This window comes from Vitis vinifera, chromosome 19 (genome assembly GCF_030704535.1).
Source record: "Vitis vinifera cultivar Pinot Noir 40024 chromosome 19, ASM3070453v1".
In the NCBI taxonomy this organism is placed as follows: Eukaryota; Viridiplantae; Streptophyta; class Magnoliopsida; order Vitales; family Vitaceae; genus Vitis; species Vitis vinifera.
This window is the reverse complement of record NC_081823.1, coordinates 23,959,374-23,979,043: the sequence shown is the minus strand read 5'-3', so window position 1 is coordinate 23,979,043 and position 19,670 is coordinate 23,959,374. Positions and strand designations below refer to the sequence as shown.

The 19,670-nt window shown below is 35.4% G+C and overlaps 1 protein-coding gene across 8 annotated transcripts in view; it reads left to right on the top strand.

The window, feature by feature from the left end:
• The window catches only part of LOC100247369 (molybdenum cofactor sulfurase), a 121,374-nt gene that overhangs the window by 23,935 nt on the left and 77,769 nt on the right, over positions 1-19,670 (top strand). For all 8 annotated transcript variants that reach the window (XR_009465334.1, XM_059735667.1, XM_010646611.3 and 5 more), the window contains exons 7-11: positions 1,886-1,988; positions 2,086-2,131; positions 4,123-4,161; positions 4,279-4,435; positions 9,146-9,248. Coding sequence is in view for 7 of the 8 variants with exons in the window: in XM_059735667.1 (XP_059591650.1) it covers positions 1,886-1,988; positions 2,086-2,131; positions 4,123-4,161; positions 4,279-4,435; positions 9,146-9,248 (448 nt within the window). In the remaining variant the exon portion in view is untranslated. The remainder of the gene's footprint in view (positions 1-1,885; positions 1,989-2,085; positions 2,132-4,122; positions 4,162-4,278; positions 4,436-9,145; positions 9,249-19,670) is intronic.

The following is a 19,670-nucleotide window of genomic DNA, read 5'->3' as shown; positions in this document are numbered from 1 at the left end:
TTATTATCCCATTGGTGTGGAACTCTAGAAACACCCTCATGAGGTCCTCTTTGATCACATCCCAACACTCTTGATATACTGCAATAGTAAAACCATCAGGACCAGGGGCCTTTTTCTTATTCAATTGGAAAATTGCCAATTGTACCCCCTCTTCAGAAAAAGGCCTATCCAGCCAAACCGCACTCTCTCCAGAAATAGGGATCCAATCTAACCCTTCAACCCTCCAAGAAGCACCTTCGGGTTTGGAATAGAGTTTCCCAAAGAAATTTACAATCTCCTCTGAGATAACCTCAATGTTGCTTAAAGTCACCCCCTTCTCAGAGATCAAAGACTTAATGAACTTCCTACTTCGCCTTCCATTGGCTATTCTATGAAAGAACTTAGAATTGCAATCCCCTTCTTTTATCCACTTGACCCTAGATTTTTGTCTCCAATGAACCTCTTCCTTTAATAACAAATCCTCTACTCCCTTCTTCTTAAGGTCCGTTCTGATAACAAATCAAGATTCAAATTCCCTTCTTGTTCAATTAGATCAATTCTACCTAAGTCCGAAAGAATGAAAATTTTCCTCTCTTAAATCTCCAAAGGCCACTTTATTCCAGTATTTCAACTTTGATTTAATAAACTTTAATTTCCTCATGAACTTGTGACCTTCCCAATCTTCAACCATACACTCTTGCCACCAAACACTAAAATTCTCCTTAAACTCAAAATGGAGTAACCACATATTCTCAAACTTGAAAGGAGTCAGACCCCATTTTAAAGGATTAGTTTCCAAACAAATTAGGCTATGATCTGTGGTCCATCTAGGAAGCGCCTCTTGAAGACTTTGAGAGAAAAAAGAATCCCACTCAGAAGAAAACAAAACCTATCCAACCTCTTGCAAATAGGACAGATTAGGAGGGAATTTAGCGACATTGAGAAGCAAGAAGCAATTAGTTGTTGCAAGATCAAGTGTAGAGGCCGAGTTCAGGTCAATGGCTCATGGAATATGTGAGTTGTTGTGGCTACAGATTATTCTGAGTGATCTTAAAGTCAAATGGGAAGGAAGAGTGAAGTTGTATTGTGATAACAAGTTAACAATCAATATAACTCATAATTCCATTCAACATGATCGTACTTAATATGTGGAGGTGGACCCTCACTTTATCAAGGAAAAACTAGATAGTGGCTGGATTTGTACTCCATAGTTTCAACAAAGGACAATTAATTGACATTCTAACCAAAGGATTGACTAGTTACTCTTTGCAGAAAATCACAAGCAAACTGGGAATGAAAAATATATATTCTCCAGCTTGGGAGTGAGTGTTGATTGATTGATGGATTGACTAATTGTGATTGATTGACAACTTGATTGATTAAAATTTACAGCTTATACAAGCTATAAATTAGGCTGTAAATCAGTGTTAATATTAGGGCTGTAAATTAAGGATTCCTTCCTTGTTTGTATAGTTGAGTAATGGTGTCTACATTCAATATATTCTAGGGTTGTTTTCTTTTATTGTTTTCCCTGTAAACCCTATGTATATTCATTGTAAATTCCTCCATCAATACAAGAAGTACAATTCCATGATTGTTCACAATGTCTATATCTTTGAGGATTTCAAGTGTATTAGATTCAAATTTCTAACCATGGTCTTCTTCAGCAGGATATGTTCTATAATTTCTTTTGGATGAAAGTAGAGGCTTAACATATAGTGAAACAGGATATTAAAGAGAAAAAAATAACTGAAGAGGGTTTATTACCATGAGAGGCATGAGCCCTTGGTGTGAAATCATCATGGTGATGTAAAAAAATGGATCTTTTAGCTTCTCAGCCAAAATTAATCTCATTACTTTCCATTAGTACAATTTACTTATCTTTTCTCCCAATGTTTGGAAACAGGGGTTGCTGGATGGTCTTGATTGATGCTGCAAAAGGATGTGCAACAAAACCACCTGATTTGTCAAAGTATCCTGCAGATTTTGTTGTCATCTCATTCTATAAGGTAGATTTTTGCAGAGAGTTTCATTTCATCCAGCATGGACATAAGAGTTTTCTACCTTTATGTATTGGTGTTTCATCTTCACATTGTCTTTGTTTAGCTATTTGGTTATCCGACAGGACTTGGCGCCCTCATTGTTCGAAGTGGTAAGTAACTGATTCTGAAAGAATCTAAATTTTTGAAATTATCATCTCATGGTAGTGTCAAAAGTACATTCTCTAAATTTCACGTTCTGTTCCTCTTATACTCTGTGTTATGACTAATCAACTACCACAAAGAATCTAGTCTCTTTCCTTTTTTTTTTTCTTCCTAATAATAAATTAATTGCATAATGGGCTGAGTTCATTTTATTTTTCTCTCCTGAAATTGCATTTTCCTTTCTTTTGAAGGGAAATAAATTTGAGCATATGAATGACATTAGTAAAGGAATGTCACCACATATAGTCAAGGAATGACATTGAATTCTTCCTTGTCCATTCTGTTAGCTCATGAGTTCCCTTCTTGATGTGCTATTAGTTAACAATGTTTTAGTTATTTAATAGGATAGCTTATTTATTTTTATTTTTTATTTATTTTTTGTAAGTGCTTTGTTCTTCTTGAAGCTTGTAGCCCCTTTGTCATAGATACTTCATCAAAATAAATCAGAGTTTCAGGTCTCATTTTTAAGTCATATTTTCCTTGAAAGGGAAGGATCTAATATATTACAAATTGATTGAATGTTGAAGGAAAATCTTCTCTTGATGTTTGTTGGCTTTTCCTTTTCCTTGATCCGTGGAATCTATTTGTATTGCATGGCACTCTCATGCTTTTTTTTTTTTGCTACATGTTTACAATTTTTTTTTTTAATAAATATTTTCCATGCGAGATGCACTGATCATTAATTCCCTCCAATTTCTCCTTTAAGTCTTTCTATAATGATCTCTCAAAGAGTCATCTTTTGTCCACATGTCCTCAAGTCATTTATAGGGAAGGTTGAAGTTCTCTGAGAATTCAAAGCCTCTCCATTGTTAGAAAAATAAAAAGGTTTTTAGCATTTATATTGGTTAGGAACTTAGGAGGCCTTATAAAGCCATTAATCTTGAGTTTTCTAAGACAGTAGAGAGATGACAAATCATCCATTGTTGGATTGTCAATTGCCTTTGGGTTGCGACATAGAGTGTTTGAATGAACTAGTATGTTGTGCTTTTTTAAAGACATTGTGGACATGATAGTGATAGCTTTCCATGGGCTTGCAAGGAAACTCAGGAAGCTAGTGTGCAAGAGAGGTATCTATTCTTTAGGTGATTTGGCTTGAGCTGAATGGCTAGATTTTTTTGACGATGGATGGAAGACTATTGATGACCTATGGTAAGGATGTACCTTCCTTTGGATTAAGCATGTTATCTTACTTTTTCAACTGTCTGTCACTGCAGAGTTTCAGGGTATTCCCATTAGTATGGAGTGTGCTGTGATTACCTGAGACCCACTAAAGCTGGTGCTTAGTGGATGATGCCTTGACTAGGGGGCCTTAAACTAAATTTTAATGCTTGTTCTCTAGGAAAAACAAGGTAAAAATGGAAATTGAGGGAATTCTTACAAAACAGTGTGGGCTGAGTGATTAGTGTTCTCTAAACCCAAAGCCTCTTTGTTGGATGTTTTATAAATTGCTCTACTTCTGTCCCTTTCTTATTGTCTCTGGTTCGGTTGTCATCCTTTTAATTCGTTCCTGTTTTATTATTACAATGTTTTGGGATTCCTATTAAAGAAAGAATCTTATTCCTGTTGTGCAAATATTTATGACTAAATTAATAGTTATCCTAGAATCACTTGGAGTGGGGCACATGCAATTAGTAATTGATGGGCATATAATTCTCGAGAGTCAATTAAACAATTTTTTATTCATTACATGCAAGTATTCATTCTAAAGTGATTTATAGTATTAACTGTGCATAAACTTTCTGTGTTCGATATTCTGTCTATGCAATTATCTGGAAGAATTTTCTTTTTTCTTTTTTTCATTTTCTATTTTTGTTTAATTGAACGTTATCTGATTAATAAAAAACTCCAAAACTTCTATTTTTATCCTGTCAAATTAAACTTTGAGGAGAAATAACAAACTTTTTCCTAATTTTTCTTTTTGTATATTGCAATACTGCAGAAGCTGCCAAGTTGTTGAAGAAGACCTATTTTAGCGGAGGTTTGTGTTTATATATATATGTGTGTGTATGTGTGTATGTGTGTGTGTGTGTGTGCGCATTTACAATTAATGTTTACTTCTTATATTGTTTATGTTGGTTCATGATAAAATTTCCAGGTACGGTGGCAGCCTCCATTGCTGATATTGACTTTGTTAAAAGAAGAAATGACATTGAGGAGCTGTTTGAGGATGGCACCGCATCATTCCTAAGTATAGCATCTATTCGACATGGGTTCAAATTACTCAACACTATAACTATATCTGCAATATCACGGTATGTGAAATATTAGTTATTTCAATCAATAGCATCATAGAAGAACAGAATAACCCCCATATATATTATACATGTATATATATGTGTGTGTGTGTGTTTACATATTTATATATGTTAGACATATATGTTAGTGCAGTCTGTAGTTGATAGCGTGTCATTCTCTGCAGAAGGGAGAAAGGGGAGAGCAGACTGTGCAGCTGGCAGCACTGAAAAGGGGCTGTGAGTGTGTCAGAGCAAGGCAGTGTTGGGGGGAGTCCAACTGTAGGTGGAAGAGACCTCGCAGATGAGGTGTCCCTGAGGGGAGATCAGAGTGTGGCTGGGTATGGGCACAAGGTTTTGGGTCAACAGGCAGTGGTTGAGGCCCAGTCCTTGCAAATCTTTTCAAGTAATGAGGCCCAGGTGTTTAGAGGCCCTGTGGAGGGGGCAAAGCCCAGGGGTGCTTTGAGCCTTTCAAAATTTGTTGTTTGATTCAAGGGACTAGAGACCCAACATAAATGACTTGCATTCGAGGGTTTAGGAGCTTAGGATGTTGTAATGCTAAAGGAGCCGTTCTCAAAGGAAGAGGTATTTATCGCCTTTTTGGACCTTAGAGGGAACAAAGTGCTAGGTTCGGATGGTTTTCCTATGTTATTTGGAAGTTTTGTTGGGATTTTGTGAAGGATAAGGTTTTGGGTTTTTTTTTATAGACTTCCATGAGTAAGGCAGATTTGTAAAGAGTTTGAATGCAACTTTTTCTATTTTTAATTCCAAAAAAGGGGGAGTTGAAGATCTTAGAGATTTTCAGCCCATTAGACTAGTGGGTGGATTGTATAAATTGTTGGCTAAAGTGTTAGCCAATAGAGTAAAGGAGGTGGTGGGAAAAGTGGTGTCCAAGTCCTAAAATGCTTTTTGTGGGGGGTAGACAAATTTTGGATGCGGGTTTTGAGGAGAAGAGGATTGGTTGGATGATGTGGTTCATTTCTATAATTAAGGTTTTTTGTCCTTGTCAATGGCACCCTAATTGGTGTTTTTCAAAGCTCTAGGGGTTTGAAGTAGGGGGATCCCCTCTCGCCTTACTTATATGTGATTGCTATGGAGGCTCTTGGCTGCCTTCTTAAGAAGGTTGAGATTGGATTTTTTGGTTGGGCTATTAGATGGGGGGCAAAGGCGGTGTAAGGGTACAAATCTCTCACTTGTTTTTTGTCGATGATATGCTTGTTTTTTGTGAGGCTTCATAGGATTAATTGACTTATTTAAGTTGGGTGCTTATGTGGTTTGGGGCCATATCAAATTTGAGAATTAATTGGGATAAAAGCGAGCTTATTCTAGTGGGAAGGGTGGATAACTTAGGAGAGGTGGCCTTAGAGTTCGGTTGACAGGTGGATGCTCTTTGTTAATCTTACTTGGGGCCTTAGAGTTTGGGTGCCTCGTTTAAATTTGTGGCGACTTGGGATGGGGTGGAAGAGAGATTTTGTAAAAGGTTGGCCCTGTGGAAAAGACGTTATATCTCAAAAGGAGGAGGCATTACTCTTATTTGAAGCACCCTTTCTCGTGTGCCTATATACTTTATGTCTTTGTTTTGCATGCTTAAGTCGATCAAATTGAGGTTAGAGTAGATTTAGAGGAATTTTCTATGGGTGGCAGGGTCCTCAGTTGGAAGCCATATTTAGTATGGTGGATTATTGTTTGTTCAAATAAAAGGAAGGGGGGCTTGGGCGTTAGTGTCTTTCAGCACTTAACAAGACTCTTCTCTGTAAATGGAATTGGCGTTTCGATGAAGGAGGAGGGACCCTTTGGACGTAAGTTATTAGTGGGAAGTATGGGAAAGAAGAAGGGGTTGGCGCTCTCGTGAAGTGAGGGAGGGGTATGGTGTTAGGTTATGGAAAACCATAAGGAAGGATTGAGATATTTGGAGCATTAGAATTTCTTTTTTCATGGGTAATGGTCAAAGGGTGAGGTTTTGGAAGGACAAATAGTGTGGAGATGAATCGTTGTGTATTACCTTCCCTTCTTCATTTGCCTTAGCTAAGAGGAGTGGGTGACAGATGTGTGGAATTCTTTGGTTGGCTAGACTCCTTGCTTCTCTAGGCCCTTAAATGATTGGGAGGTGGAAAGTGCGGGGTGTTTTGTTTTGAGATTTCAAGAGTAGAGGGTGTATAGGGATGAAGAAGATAGGGTGCTTTGATGAGAGACAAAGAGTGGGAAATTTTTAGTCAAAACCCTCTATTTCACTTTGGAGCTCAGAAATTCAGACTCTTTCCTGACGAGCATCATTTGGAACTCCTAGGTGTCGCCTAAGGTGGGCTTCTTTGCTTGGGAGGCAACATGGGGAAAGGCCTTAACCTTGGATCAGATTCAGAGGAGGGGGTGGTCTTTAGCAAACAAATGTTTCTTTTGCTATAATGAAGAAGAATCCATTGACCTCATCTTTGTTCATTGTGTGAAGGTAAGAGTTATATGGCAGTTGCTTTTTGCTCTTTTTGGCATGTCTTGGGTGCTCTCTTCTTTGATTGGAGATACCCTTCTAGGCTAATATGGTTCTTTTGTGGGCAAAAAGCATTAGAAGATTTAGATGGCAGCCTCCTTGTGCATCTTGTGGACTGTTTCAAAGGAAAGGATCAAAATTGCTTTTTAAAACTAAAGGCCAAAAAACTCTTTTGTTTGTAATTTGTGGTTGTGGACTAAGTTGTTTATAGACAATGGTCCTTTTTCTTTAATTAGCTTCATTGATTGGTTGGGTTCTTGTTGAGAGCAGATGTTTTTTGTAGCCCTTCCTATTTTTGCATCCCTTCCTTTTTGTTGGTTGTGCCTTGTGGTGATATATACTTTTGTATACTTTGGGATACTCAATTGACGCCTCCTTTTTGTATTTATACCTTTTTTACCTATATAAAAAAGAGAAAAAGAAAAAAAAAAAAGTAAAGGGCAGGACTTCCTAGCTGACAATGTTGGTCGATAACTTTGCTGCTGATTACTTCTGTTTAAAATTTTGATTGTAGTACATTTTTTAAAAGTAAATTATCATTATTAATTTGGAGGAAATTTTTATCTATTACTACGCTGTAATGACTTAGCTTTCCCTTGAATACTATTTATTTTTTTCAGAAGAACTTCAATTACCAATCTGCTCTGATTTTTGTTAGTTAACAATTTTTTTTATTGATTGGATATCATGATTGTTACCCTAAATGTTACTGTCTTATGATGGATAGTTATATTGCCTTGTTGGTTCTGATGCTGGTGCTTGGAATTTACTTTAGGGGGAAACTTTTAACAATAATAAGATGAGTGCTTTTGAACTAGTAACAAATACAGAAGTGTCAATGTTGCTTGATATTTTTCTTTGATATTTTTTTTGATAGGAAACGACAAAGGCATATATTGATAAAAAGGAAAGAAGGATGAGGAATCCTCCCACCAAAGAAAAACAAAACTACAATGAAACAAATGCGAGAAAATACAAAGTAGATACAGACAACTGCTATAAGTTAGGCCAACCCAATGGAGTTGCACGCCGCTAACCAATCAAGGTGTATCACGTTAAGGGGAATCCCCTTAAAAACCTTAGAACAAAAAGCCCAAAGAGATTTTCTTTGATATGATAACCTTATTATCAACTCTTTCTCAATTGATGTAATAAAGAATGTCTTCTTTTGTGTCAACCATCTTTTATACAAGATCATCAATTCCTTTCACTCTTAAAGCCTCACTGATAGAGATATAGATAGTGTAAGTTTAAAGTTTATTATAAACTTCCATGTGCTTTATTGCAGAAAATTTTTGGATAAAATTGTGAGACATGCCATACCAAGAAGTAACTCTGCTCACCCTAATGAACAAATTAATTTAACTCTTGAAGTCGCATGTCTCTGACAACATAGAATAACTCAACTCAATAGTAATGTAGGTTTCTGATTCCATAGATTTACGCTATAGTCAACCTCCAGTTAAAAAAGTTTGATCCATATTGGAAATTTCAAATACATTTGTTTTGCTTCATGTGTTTGTTCAGAATAGTCCATCTTTCACAAGTACCTCAAGTACATTAATTATAGATGAGGACATGTTTAATTAAGATAATTTACGTCACAATGGTGACCTTTAGATAGGCTTCAACAACAACATTTTCCCACAATTACAGAAGTGAACTCCAAAGGACATTCATTCTCCTTTATATTACATGTCCTAAGGCAATTAAACTTGCCTTGGATATTAATAAACCTATCTGTGTAACCTAGATTTGCCTCCTGATTTAGGATCCTAGTCTCCAAAAAGGCTCCAATGTATTTATTTTTGTTTAAGCCCATCATTTATGTTGTACTAAGATTCTTCATTAAAAAAATTATATATTACTAAAGTTGAGATACATGAATTTCCGTTGTTGAAGATACTAATGATCCTTGTTTGCTGGTTGAAATGATGCTACAGCATGTACTGGGATATTATTTTATGATTGATATAATTGGTTTCCTTCCTTTTCTTAGGAGTTCACTAGTTTCTTTCAATGTTTTTGGTTTTCGATGTGCTGGAATTTGGAATATAATCCATTTTTAACATCAGTATATATCAGAGTTACCTTCCCCCTTGTTAAGTTGGTATCTTTATTTCTGTCATCCATGTCGTAAAAAAGAAAGCCAAGAACGCACATTCATGTACTATATATTGATTGAATATTCAAGCTTTAGGTGGTACATGATGTTCTAACTTAGGCAATATCTTATTACCTTGAAGGCACACATCATTACTTTCCACATATGTGAGGAAACAGCTCTTGGCCTTAAGGCATGACAATGGATCTGGTGTCTGCATGCTTTATGGGGGATTCAGTTCAGAGGTTTGTTTTGTATTAAAATTAATTCAGTAAGCTGAAATGTGATATTGAACTTTGTATCCTTTTTCTCATTTGCTAGTTTAGCCAACCAAAAAAAAAAAAGAAACCTATAAATTCAATAAATACGCACACACACACAAAGAGAGAGAGAGAGAGATAAGAAATCATAGCAATTATTCTCTAATATGGAAAATTTACTTAAACATGGATCCTAATATGTTTAACATACATGAACACTAATGTTGCATGGGTTTCGGTGTGGGTGTTGAGTGTGGGTGTGTGCCTAGCTGTTTGATTCTTTATATCCTAAATCTTTTGATATGGGGCTTGGCCTAAAAATGATCTTGAATGGTACTTGAATATAACATAATAATGAGAAAAAAATCAATTGAAAGTCATTTAGAAGCAAATAATTAACATATCCTTGACAAAAACTATATGCTCTCTCTCTAATTTTTTTTTTCAATCTCATAGTAACTCACTTATTCTATGGGCCATCACTTGAAAATTTGCCTCTATACTAGATCTAGCCACTATATGTTTTCATTTCTACAAATGACTAAGAGGGTGTTTGGTAAATCAACTTAATAACTTAATATGACTTAATGACTTAATTTAAGTCATTAAATAGATTAAGTATGTTTGGTAAAATAATATCACAACTTAAAGTCAAAAATAACTTTAAGTATTAAGTCAAAATGGCTAACTTATTCTTAATCCCAAATGTCTTTTACCTCATTTACCCATGTTTAGTAAAAATATATTTTACGATTATGACTTTACATTCACAACTCATCTTTTATGGTAAATATTTTTGTAGTTATCTCATGTTTCTACAATACTTTAAATATGAATGTTTAACAAATAAATTTATTACCTAAGATTAGTGAAAATATAAATTTTAGTTAAAATTAACGATGGTAAATATGCCAATTTGATGATTTAAAATAAAATTTAAGTTAACTTTACCAAACAACCTTAATACTTAAAGTAAAAAATAAGTAATAAGTTTTAAGTCAACAACTTATACCAACCACCTAATTAAATAAATATGAATTTTTTTTTTAAAAAAAATTGGATTTTTTTAAGTAATTACAAAAATACGACACTTTTAAGATCGTCTTTTCAATAAACAATTTTACATACAGAAATCATTTTTTTCAAAATGGGATTTTAGCATGAGCACAATTTATAAATTTGTATTGAAATTGTTTTTTTAAAAGATGAATTTGACGTGAATAGTTGTAACGTAAAATCTTCTTTTTAAGCACAATTTTAGTATAAACACAATTTATAAGTTTGTGCTAAAATCATTTTTCAAAAGATTTTGACATGAATATAAAGTGCTATATTTTTGGAAATAGATTTGTAGCTACCATTTGTTTAGAATTTTTTCAAAAACAGATGTAATTGTGCAAAACCCCCCATAAAAAAGTGTAAGAACCTAAAGTTGACTTACTGTTGACCATTGATATGTCCAATGAACATTTATATAAGCCTCCAAGTTAAGTCTTGTAATTTTTCAAAAAATGATCCCCTTTCCTGGAATTGATTTTAGATATCTAAGGATCTTGTGAATTGCTCCTAGATGTAGCTCTTTTGGATAATGCATGAATTAACTTACAACTCAAGTTGCATAGGCTATATTTGCTCTTGTATGAGATAAGTAAATTAACTTCTCCACTAATTTTTGACATGTGTCTCAATCAACAACATCATATTTTACCTTTATGATTTTGATCAATAAGTGAGTTATCTCATTTTTTGTTCGTTGATGACACTCTTGTATTTTGTGAAGTCTCTTAGGATCAGATAACTTATTTATGTTGGTTGCTTATGTGGCTTGAGGCCATTTCAAGGTTGAGAATTAATTTGGATAAAAACGAGTTAATTCCAGTGGAAAGAGTGAATAATGTAGAGAAGTTGGCTTCAGAGTTTGGTTGTAAGGTGTGAAGTCTACCTTCCTCTTATTTGGGGCTTCCTTTAGGTGCTTCGTTTAAGTCCATGGTAGCTTAAGATGGAGTGGAGGAGTGGTTTCGCAAGAGGTTGGTCATATGAAAGAGAGAATACATTTCCAAAGGAGGAAGAATTATCTTGATTTGAACACTGTCTAGCTTGCCTATTTATTTCATGTATTTGATTTGCATGCCAAGGATGGTTAAATTCATGTTAGAGCAAATTTGGAGGGACTTTCTGTACAGAGGTGGGGCTCTTGAGCAGAAACCTCATTTAGTAAGATGAACGACTGCTTGTTTAGACCAAAGGAATGAGGGTGGGGCATTAAATGTCTCTCTACTCTCGATAAAGCTCTTATTTACAAATGGAGTTGATGTTTTGCAAATTAGAGAGTTGCCTTTTGGAATCAAGTGATCAGTGGAAAGTATGGGGAAGAAAGAGGGGGGTGGTATTTTAGGTAAGTAAGGGAGGGGTATGGTGTTAGGTTGTGGAAAACAATAAGGAGGGATTAGGACCTTGTGACTAGTCGGCTTTCCTTCTTATTGGGTAATGGGTGGCGGGTGAAATTTTGGAAGGATAAGTGGTGTGGGGCCACTCCTTTGTGTGTCTCCTTCCTTTCTTTGTTTGCTTTAGCTGTTTCCAAGGAAGCATGGGTGAAGGCTGTTTGGAATTCCTAAATGGTAGGGGGGAGCTGGAGCCCTTGTTTTTCTAGACCTTTCAATGATTGGGAGGTGGATTATGTGGATAGATTTTTGTTGAGTTTGCATGGGAAGAGAGTACATAGGGATGAGAACAACAAGGTGCTTTGGAAAGTGACAAAGAACGGCAAGTTTATAGTTCGGTTTGTTTACAATGCCTTGGAGCTAGATAGTTCAATTTCTTTTCCAATGAAAATCATTTGGAATTTGTGGGTTTAGCCTAAAGTGAGCTTCTTTGCTACAGAGGCAACATGGGGAAAAGGTTTAACCTTGGACGAAATTTAGAAAAGAGGATGGTCCTTAGCGAATAGATGTTATTTTTGCCAAGTCAATGAAGAGTCCATAGATCACATCCTCTTCCATTGCGTAAAGATAAGAGTTTTATGGGAGATGCTCTTTGTTCTTTTTAGAGAGACATTTTTGGGTTGTTATGGTTCATTTGTGGGCAAAAAGCATAAGAAAGTTTGGAGAGCAGACCCCTCATGCATCTTTTGGATGGTTTGGAAGGCAAGGAATAGAATTGCTTTTGGAGATGATGTGCTTTCCATTCAAAGGCTAAAAGGCTCTTTTGTTTGCTTTCTTTGGTTGGAAACTAAGATGTTTGTAAATGATGGTCCTTCAATGCTAGTTCGTTTCATTGATTGATTGGGCTCTTGTTGAGGGTGGGGTTGTTGTAGTTCTTCCTGTTTTGCAACTTCTTTTTTGCTTGAGCTACTTAGGGGTGGGTGTATTTATCCTGTATACCTTGGGTAGCTCATTTGGCGCCTCTTTTTAATATATATTCTTCTTTATCTATCAGAAAAAAAAAATGATTTTGATTAATAAGAGTATCAGATGGTTTACACCTAAACATTCTTGTTTCTTTGAATAGATCAAGGATAGTTTCTGTTGTGAGAGGAAGATCCCACTTTTTGAGTGAAACACTTCAATTCCCAAGAAATACTTTTATCTCCTAAGATCTTTTTATCTCAAACTTTTTGGCAAGATGATCTTCAACTTGCTCAACTGTTCCAAATCAGTTTCAGTTACTCTGATGTCATCAACATAAGCTATCAAAGTCGTCACTTTTCTTTTAGTTGAATGCTTTCTAAACAACGTGTGATCTCCTTTACTTTGATACTACATTTTCACCATTGTTTTAATGAATCTCCTAAATGAACCTCCAGTAGATTGTTTAAGTTCATACAAAGCTTTCTTGAGACTACACTATCCCCATTGAAGTTCTCATCTAAACTGGGTAACATCTCCATATACACCTTTGCTGCACATGCATTTACTAGTGCACATGATTCTTCTAATATGGCACTATTGAAGCAATCACTCAATATATTCGACCTTGAAACTTGTTTGAACCACGCCCATTAGAAATTTAAGTTTAGAGTAAAGAAATATCAAATGAGTATCCATTGTCTCCATTTCTAGTTCCATAGAACTTGATCTTTTCAATTCTTACTCTATGCCATGAGTTCTTCATGTGCCATGGTCCCCTTGTGTGCCACGGTCCCTTATGCACCACGATCCTTTGCGTGCCTGTGCACCATGATCCCTTGTGCATCATAGTGCCTCATGCACCATGGGCACTCCTTATTAGCCTTCTAGTAGATCTTCATAGATTTAACCATTAAGTATTTTACCATTTCCTCCTTTAAAGATTCAATAAGTGTGTGGGAGGAGCTACATTTATTCTAGAATAACGAAGTACATGCTTCATTGTATTGCATTCCAATTAGAGAACAACTATTTTCACCTTCGACAAAAATTCTTGTTGCAATCCTCTTTTGTGTTCCTTTCTCCTTAGTTCTTCTAGAAATCTTCACCTTGGTGTTTTCAGAAATGTCCAACATAGCTCTGATAAAAGATTATTTCTCTTACTCATGATATATGGAATCACAACAATTTATATTGAAACCTATACAACCAGAAAAAGAACAGAAAAGAACACACAATCAGGAAGCTAACTATAATCAAGCAACACTAAAAAATCAAGAAGAAAATAAAGGGTCAGCTAATAGAAGAAGCAACTAAATATTTTACAAATATATTCAGAATGTCTTGTGCATTTGTGAGATTTTGTCAACTTTTCACTTAGAAATTGTTACCTAATTACGAGGAAATACCCACTTGATTCTTGAACAATGTATATATAGGAAACAAATTTTATCAACACACAATATTTTTATAGAAAACAAGATCATATTAAAAGAGAAATGTAGAAAGGATGGATGTGATGTCTTTCAGGTGAACCAACAGAAGAACAAACAATGTATATATATATATATATATTTAAAACCCAAGGGGTATACAGAAGAAGGTGACTTAGGTTAAAAGAAAATCCCCCACTAAAGGACTCTGATGCTTAGGGTCATTCCTTTGCCAGTTGATCTGCCCTGTGGGCAGACCTAGGTCTCCAGAAGAACGAGCACCTGATACTTTGTAAGATCAATGAATCCTATGAATATAAACATTTTGTTTCCAAGACCCCGTCTTCCTCTTGGATACTTGAGAGAATAACAGTTGAATCTTCTCCTTATGTATATTTCAAGAACCCAAAGTCAATGCCTCGGTGAACCCCTGAACTAGGATTTAGCCTCACTGACTAGTTCAGCTAGCTTGGAGAATGCTTTAATCACATTGCCATCAAATCTCTAATGACATTGCTTATTCCCATAGGACCAGTTGCCTCGTGAGCAACCATCAAATTAAATTTAAAACAACTCATCAAGGATGAAGTCCTCTCAATCTGTCTCTCCTTCTAGTAGTGGCTGCTTCCAATTCAGTAAAATTACGCTGAATGAAATTCTCCGTAATGAAACATAAAAATGAAAAGCATTCCACGAAGGTGTTTGTTTATCCTAAAAAGTGTCTCAAGCCAAATAATCCAGAAGGTGATGAATAAAGCCCTCAAAGGTGTCCACAAGCTCGCTTCAAGGGTGGTGGGGATGTGCAAGAAACATTGGCTGACTAATATAATCTCAACTATAATTCTGAAGTTATAGATCACCTGAAAAATAAAATGCTCAATTATTTGAATGCAAGTTAAGCAAAAAACACTGAACTCAGAATTGATGCCCTTACACAACATTTCAATTTTTATCAGTTCATTAGTGTTCACCTCCTTATTAGCTACCAACCATGTGAGAGCCTGCATTTTAGTTGGAACTTTAGACATCCAAATGAAATTCGAAAATGACAAGGTGATTGGAGGATTACTTTAGAACAAGACTAAAAAGAATGATTTCAATGCAAAGAGTTTCTTAAGATGTTAAGGTTTGACACCTGTCATCAGGAAAAAAGTGGGCACAGGGGCAAAGGTATCTCTTTTATTTCATTCATTCATTTATTTAATTATGCATAGAAGATGAGGACAATTTTGCTTCATTAGAAAGAAATATTGTAATTAAAGAAGGTTGGTATCCTCCAGGTGACAGGAAGTAATGATAGATTTACTATTCAAATATAATTAATGACATTTGAAGGCCACTGACATTCAATAAAAGCCTATCAAATACTGCTCCAAATCTAAAGGAATTAAAGGTGGGTGGAGTCCCCAGTAACGTCCAATATAGTTGCTCCTTTCTCTGCCACATGGTCCACTTTGCGATGATGACTCCATACGACATTTTAGCTTATTGCAAGTCATTAGTATTAATGGTGTGAAGAGAGCAGAGGGAGGACAAGTTTTCATTTATTGATCTCTCAGGTTATTCTGAAAATTAAGATTCTAAAGTTTAGATGATTGAAGATTGGCTGAAAATAATTAGATCTGATTTCTAGCCTCCAGTATGGTGTGGAGACAGGATAAAGAATGCAAAGTGGTTGGTCCCTCAATTACAAGTTCCCCCAAAAACTAATTTTTGGAATCATATCTAATTAACAGATGAAAGGAGAGAAATCCTAGAAATCCTTCTTGTGGACAATGGTGTAAGCCGTATGACCACATTGTTGACATTACACCATTTTGGTTGCAGACCATATGTACTATTGCAAACACTGCCACAATGGGCTAATTTTTGCCAAAGCCAATTACCTGTAAGATTTATATTTCTAAAAGAGATTCCTGTAAGGGCAGACTCCTCTTCACATTTTGACCTAGGAGTGAGTTCTACTTGTAAGGTTATTTTTCTCATGTTTTCCAGCATCATCCAAATCAAATCACATTGAACTCTTTCCATTCTACCCACAAGATGGGGGGACATGGATGAGACAGGACTAGACAAAAGCATTTTTTATACCCAAAGAAAAGAAGCCATCTTCTACCTACCACTTACTAGAGAATCTTTAGAAAACCAGACACCAAAAAAACGATACCCTAGAATTTCCCCTGAAGGGAGATATGGATAAGACAAGGGCCAAGGGTGCTAGTTCTACAACCCACAAAGAAAGCAAGCATATCTAGATGCTTCTGACCAACGTTGATATCAGTGAAAGTATCTTTGTCAAAGTATCCTTTAAACATCATTCAGCTCAGTTGGCTTGCAGTATGTACACCTCTGGGGTTGGGCTACCATTGAGAGGAGCCTTGCTATTTTTTCAGGAGAGGTTTCTCTGGTACATTCTTTTGTGATGTATCTTTTTATACAAATCTCCTTGTATAACGGAGGTTTTTAGTGGTTTAGATCAGGTTTGTATATTTGTGAGAAGGATTCCTCATCTCTCTCATGAAATCTTTATATAATATTAATACAATTCTTGTTTTTGATAAAAAAAAAGTTGACTTTGTTCTCTTTGTTTTCTCATTAAAGTGGTCAATAGTTTCATAGAACCAATGTCTTAAAACCAATATTCACTTCATTGTTAAATGGCTCAATCAAATTTTTTCCCTTCTTCAAAAATTAATTTTGAAAAATATGGCATTGAAAATTTAGTAAAAAAAGGAAGAGTGGAAGTCCACCACAAATATTTGATACATGGTTTGTTAGAATAGTTTCAATTGATCATTTTATATTGTTGATTAACTTAACCAGTCCATTGCAATAGAATTAGACTCTATACAACAGAGTATATACTGGGAGGCAACATCATACAGGATTCATCTTCTTCCTCATCAAGAATCCAAACCAAAACAACAAAAGTTAGGTTTTATGTAACCACCTTGAGATGGGAAGACTGGGTACTTGACAATAATGTTTCTTGATAATGGGAATACTAAACTTGTTTATGAAAGCCTGGGTTATAGGGTGAAGAGATAGTAGTTTGGATAAAAAATTTCCTTAATTCTGTATCATTCACATCTTCCCTTACCTTTTCTCTCAACTGGCTGGTGTTATGGTGAAGTTCCAATTCACTCAATGCATGGTACTCCTTTTAATCTTTCAGGTTCCTCCAACCTAGAAAAAAGAAGGCAGGTTAGAACACAATTTCTGACAGCGGTAAGTTGCTTGCTATCCATTGTCAATAAAAATAGAATAAAGTCTCCTCTTCTCTCCAGCAATCCTTCCCAATCCATATCCGTTTCCATCATCTTGCAAAAGAGAGGCTTTTCTCTTATAATATGCAATTGCCCTAATATTATTCCACAGACAAATTGTGACTATGCACTTCAATAGTGTCCTATCTGCATTGCCTCTGATATTAGTATGGATCTCTCTCTCTCTCTCTCTCTCTTTCTCTCCCTCTGAGTATAATATTGTTCTGCAGAGTCATGAGTTTGTGCTTCAATACTAGTATGAATGTCTCTTCTTCTCTCTCTCTCTCTCAAAGAAACAGACAAATCATTAAAAATGAATTGAGGATTCAAAGAAGGATGAACAATCCTAACTTAAAAGCCACAAAGGGAAGCACATCATGGGAGAGTAGTAGAAAAATAGAATAAGAATACCCAAAAAGAGTTTTTTTTCTCATAATTAATATATCTTTCGTTAGTGATAAAAAAAGAAACCTAAGAAAACCAAAAAAAAAAAAAAAAAAAAAAAGAGAGAGAAAAGTACTTAGTTACTTAGGGATGGATGAATCCCTAAGAAAAGCCTTTAGCCTATGCTGCCTAGGTTCAAGTATGGGTGTGTCTAGGTATCTGATTCTTCGCAACTCAAATTTTTTAGGATATGGAGACTCAAATAAAAAGGATCCAAAAAACAGGTATGAGCATTGGGATACAACATAATGAAAGAAAATCGGTTAAAAATAAAGTGGAAGTGAAGATATTCTTTTTAAAAGCTTCCATTTTTCCTTCGAATACCTTTTTCATCCTCTTATTTCCAAATATTCTTACAAAATTCAATTTTCAGCTTACTCATCTTTTTCTCAAATGTAATTATTACTATAGTTGAAAGAATAAAAGGAAATTAATGAAAAAAATCAAATAGGAGTTCCGACTAGGATCCAATACCCACAACCATGTCATATCATATGGACATAGGTATGTTGGGTGAAATTGAAGGATCCAGGTGTGATAGCCTTCAGCAGTGGGGAACCTTGGTTGCTCAACCATTTTGTTATCTGATTGGTTAATCTAGGAATCCAAGTGAATTGTAATCCATACCCTTGAACAGATCAATTATTTTGTGCAACCAACCATGTGATTGCCAAGGCTCTTGCTTCCACTGAGATAAGCAAGAAAGAGTAATGACCAAGTTAACTTCCTCTAAGAAATTGCTAATGTCAAATGATTGCGCCTTTGTTGAACTTCCCAACTGGGCCAATATCTGGACCATGATTGGCTAACTCGGTCCCTGCTGACTTGGGGACAACTCTAGCCATTTTGCCTCAATGATCTATGAATGCAACACCAATTTAATTTGACCCACTTTATTGGAAATTCACCTGTCCTCCCTATAGAACAAGTATAACATTAATCTGCAATGATAAGACTTGTAGGAGTACCCATAAACTCTTTAGTAACTGGCACCTAGAAAGAGCCAAAGAGGTGAGGTAATGAACAGCTGCACATAATATATATATATATATATATATTTTTGATAGGTAAATACGAGAAATATATTAAAAAGCGCTAAAAGGCGCAACCAAGTACACACGCAGTATATGAAGGAGGCCTAAAGACTAGCAAAAGAAACCCCACAATGAACAGCTGCACATAATGACTCCAAGGGCTTCTGTATATCTTAAAAACTCACCTTAAGGATGGAAAGTGCAGCACCTGCAATAAAACACCACCCCTGGAAATACTTCTAATTCCATTAAAAGCAATAATCATTATATCTACAATATTTCTAGGAGCCCATGCTAAATGAGCAAGCCCAAATACTGTGCCATAACATGGACAACTCTCCTCTTTTGACTTACGCTTCCAGTTAGTGCATACAATTATTTTCTTATGGACCCTTGTTGAAAAAAGTGGTAAGGTGAAGGCCAAGGATCAAGGAGAAACATATATTTTTTAATCTTCTTATAATAGACAATGAGTTTCATGTCCTTTTAACCCAATCATAAAAATTCAAGTGTGATATTTTTTTCTCTGCAGTTTCTATATGATTTTCTATGTATTCTTGTAGACAAAACCTTTTTCTTTTCATTCTTTTTAGAACATGAAAAATGGAAATGATGTTAAATAAGAAAGGCATATGAAGAATGGAAAAACATCTTTTTAAATGTTAAGCAAACAGGAACCCTGCCTGAAAATACTTCCTGGCAAAAAATCATATTCTATTGACCTGCTATTAATGTACTTCCTGATGGGGGTTGTCTTCTAAAATAATGTGGGCAAACTAAATGGAATGCCTGCAAACTCCTTGGTCACAAATGCCCAAAGAAAAGTCATGAAGCACCTTCTGTCCTGAAACGATGAAAAGATGTGCGTATTCTCAAAAATCCTACA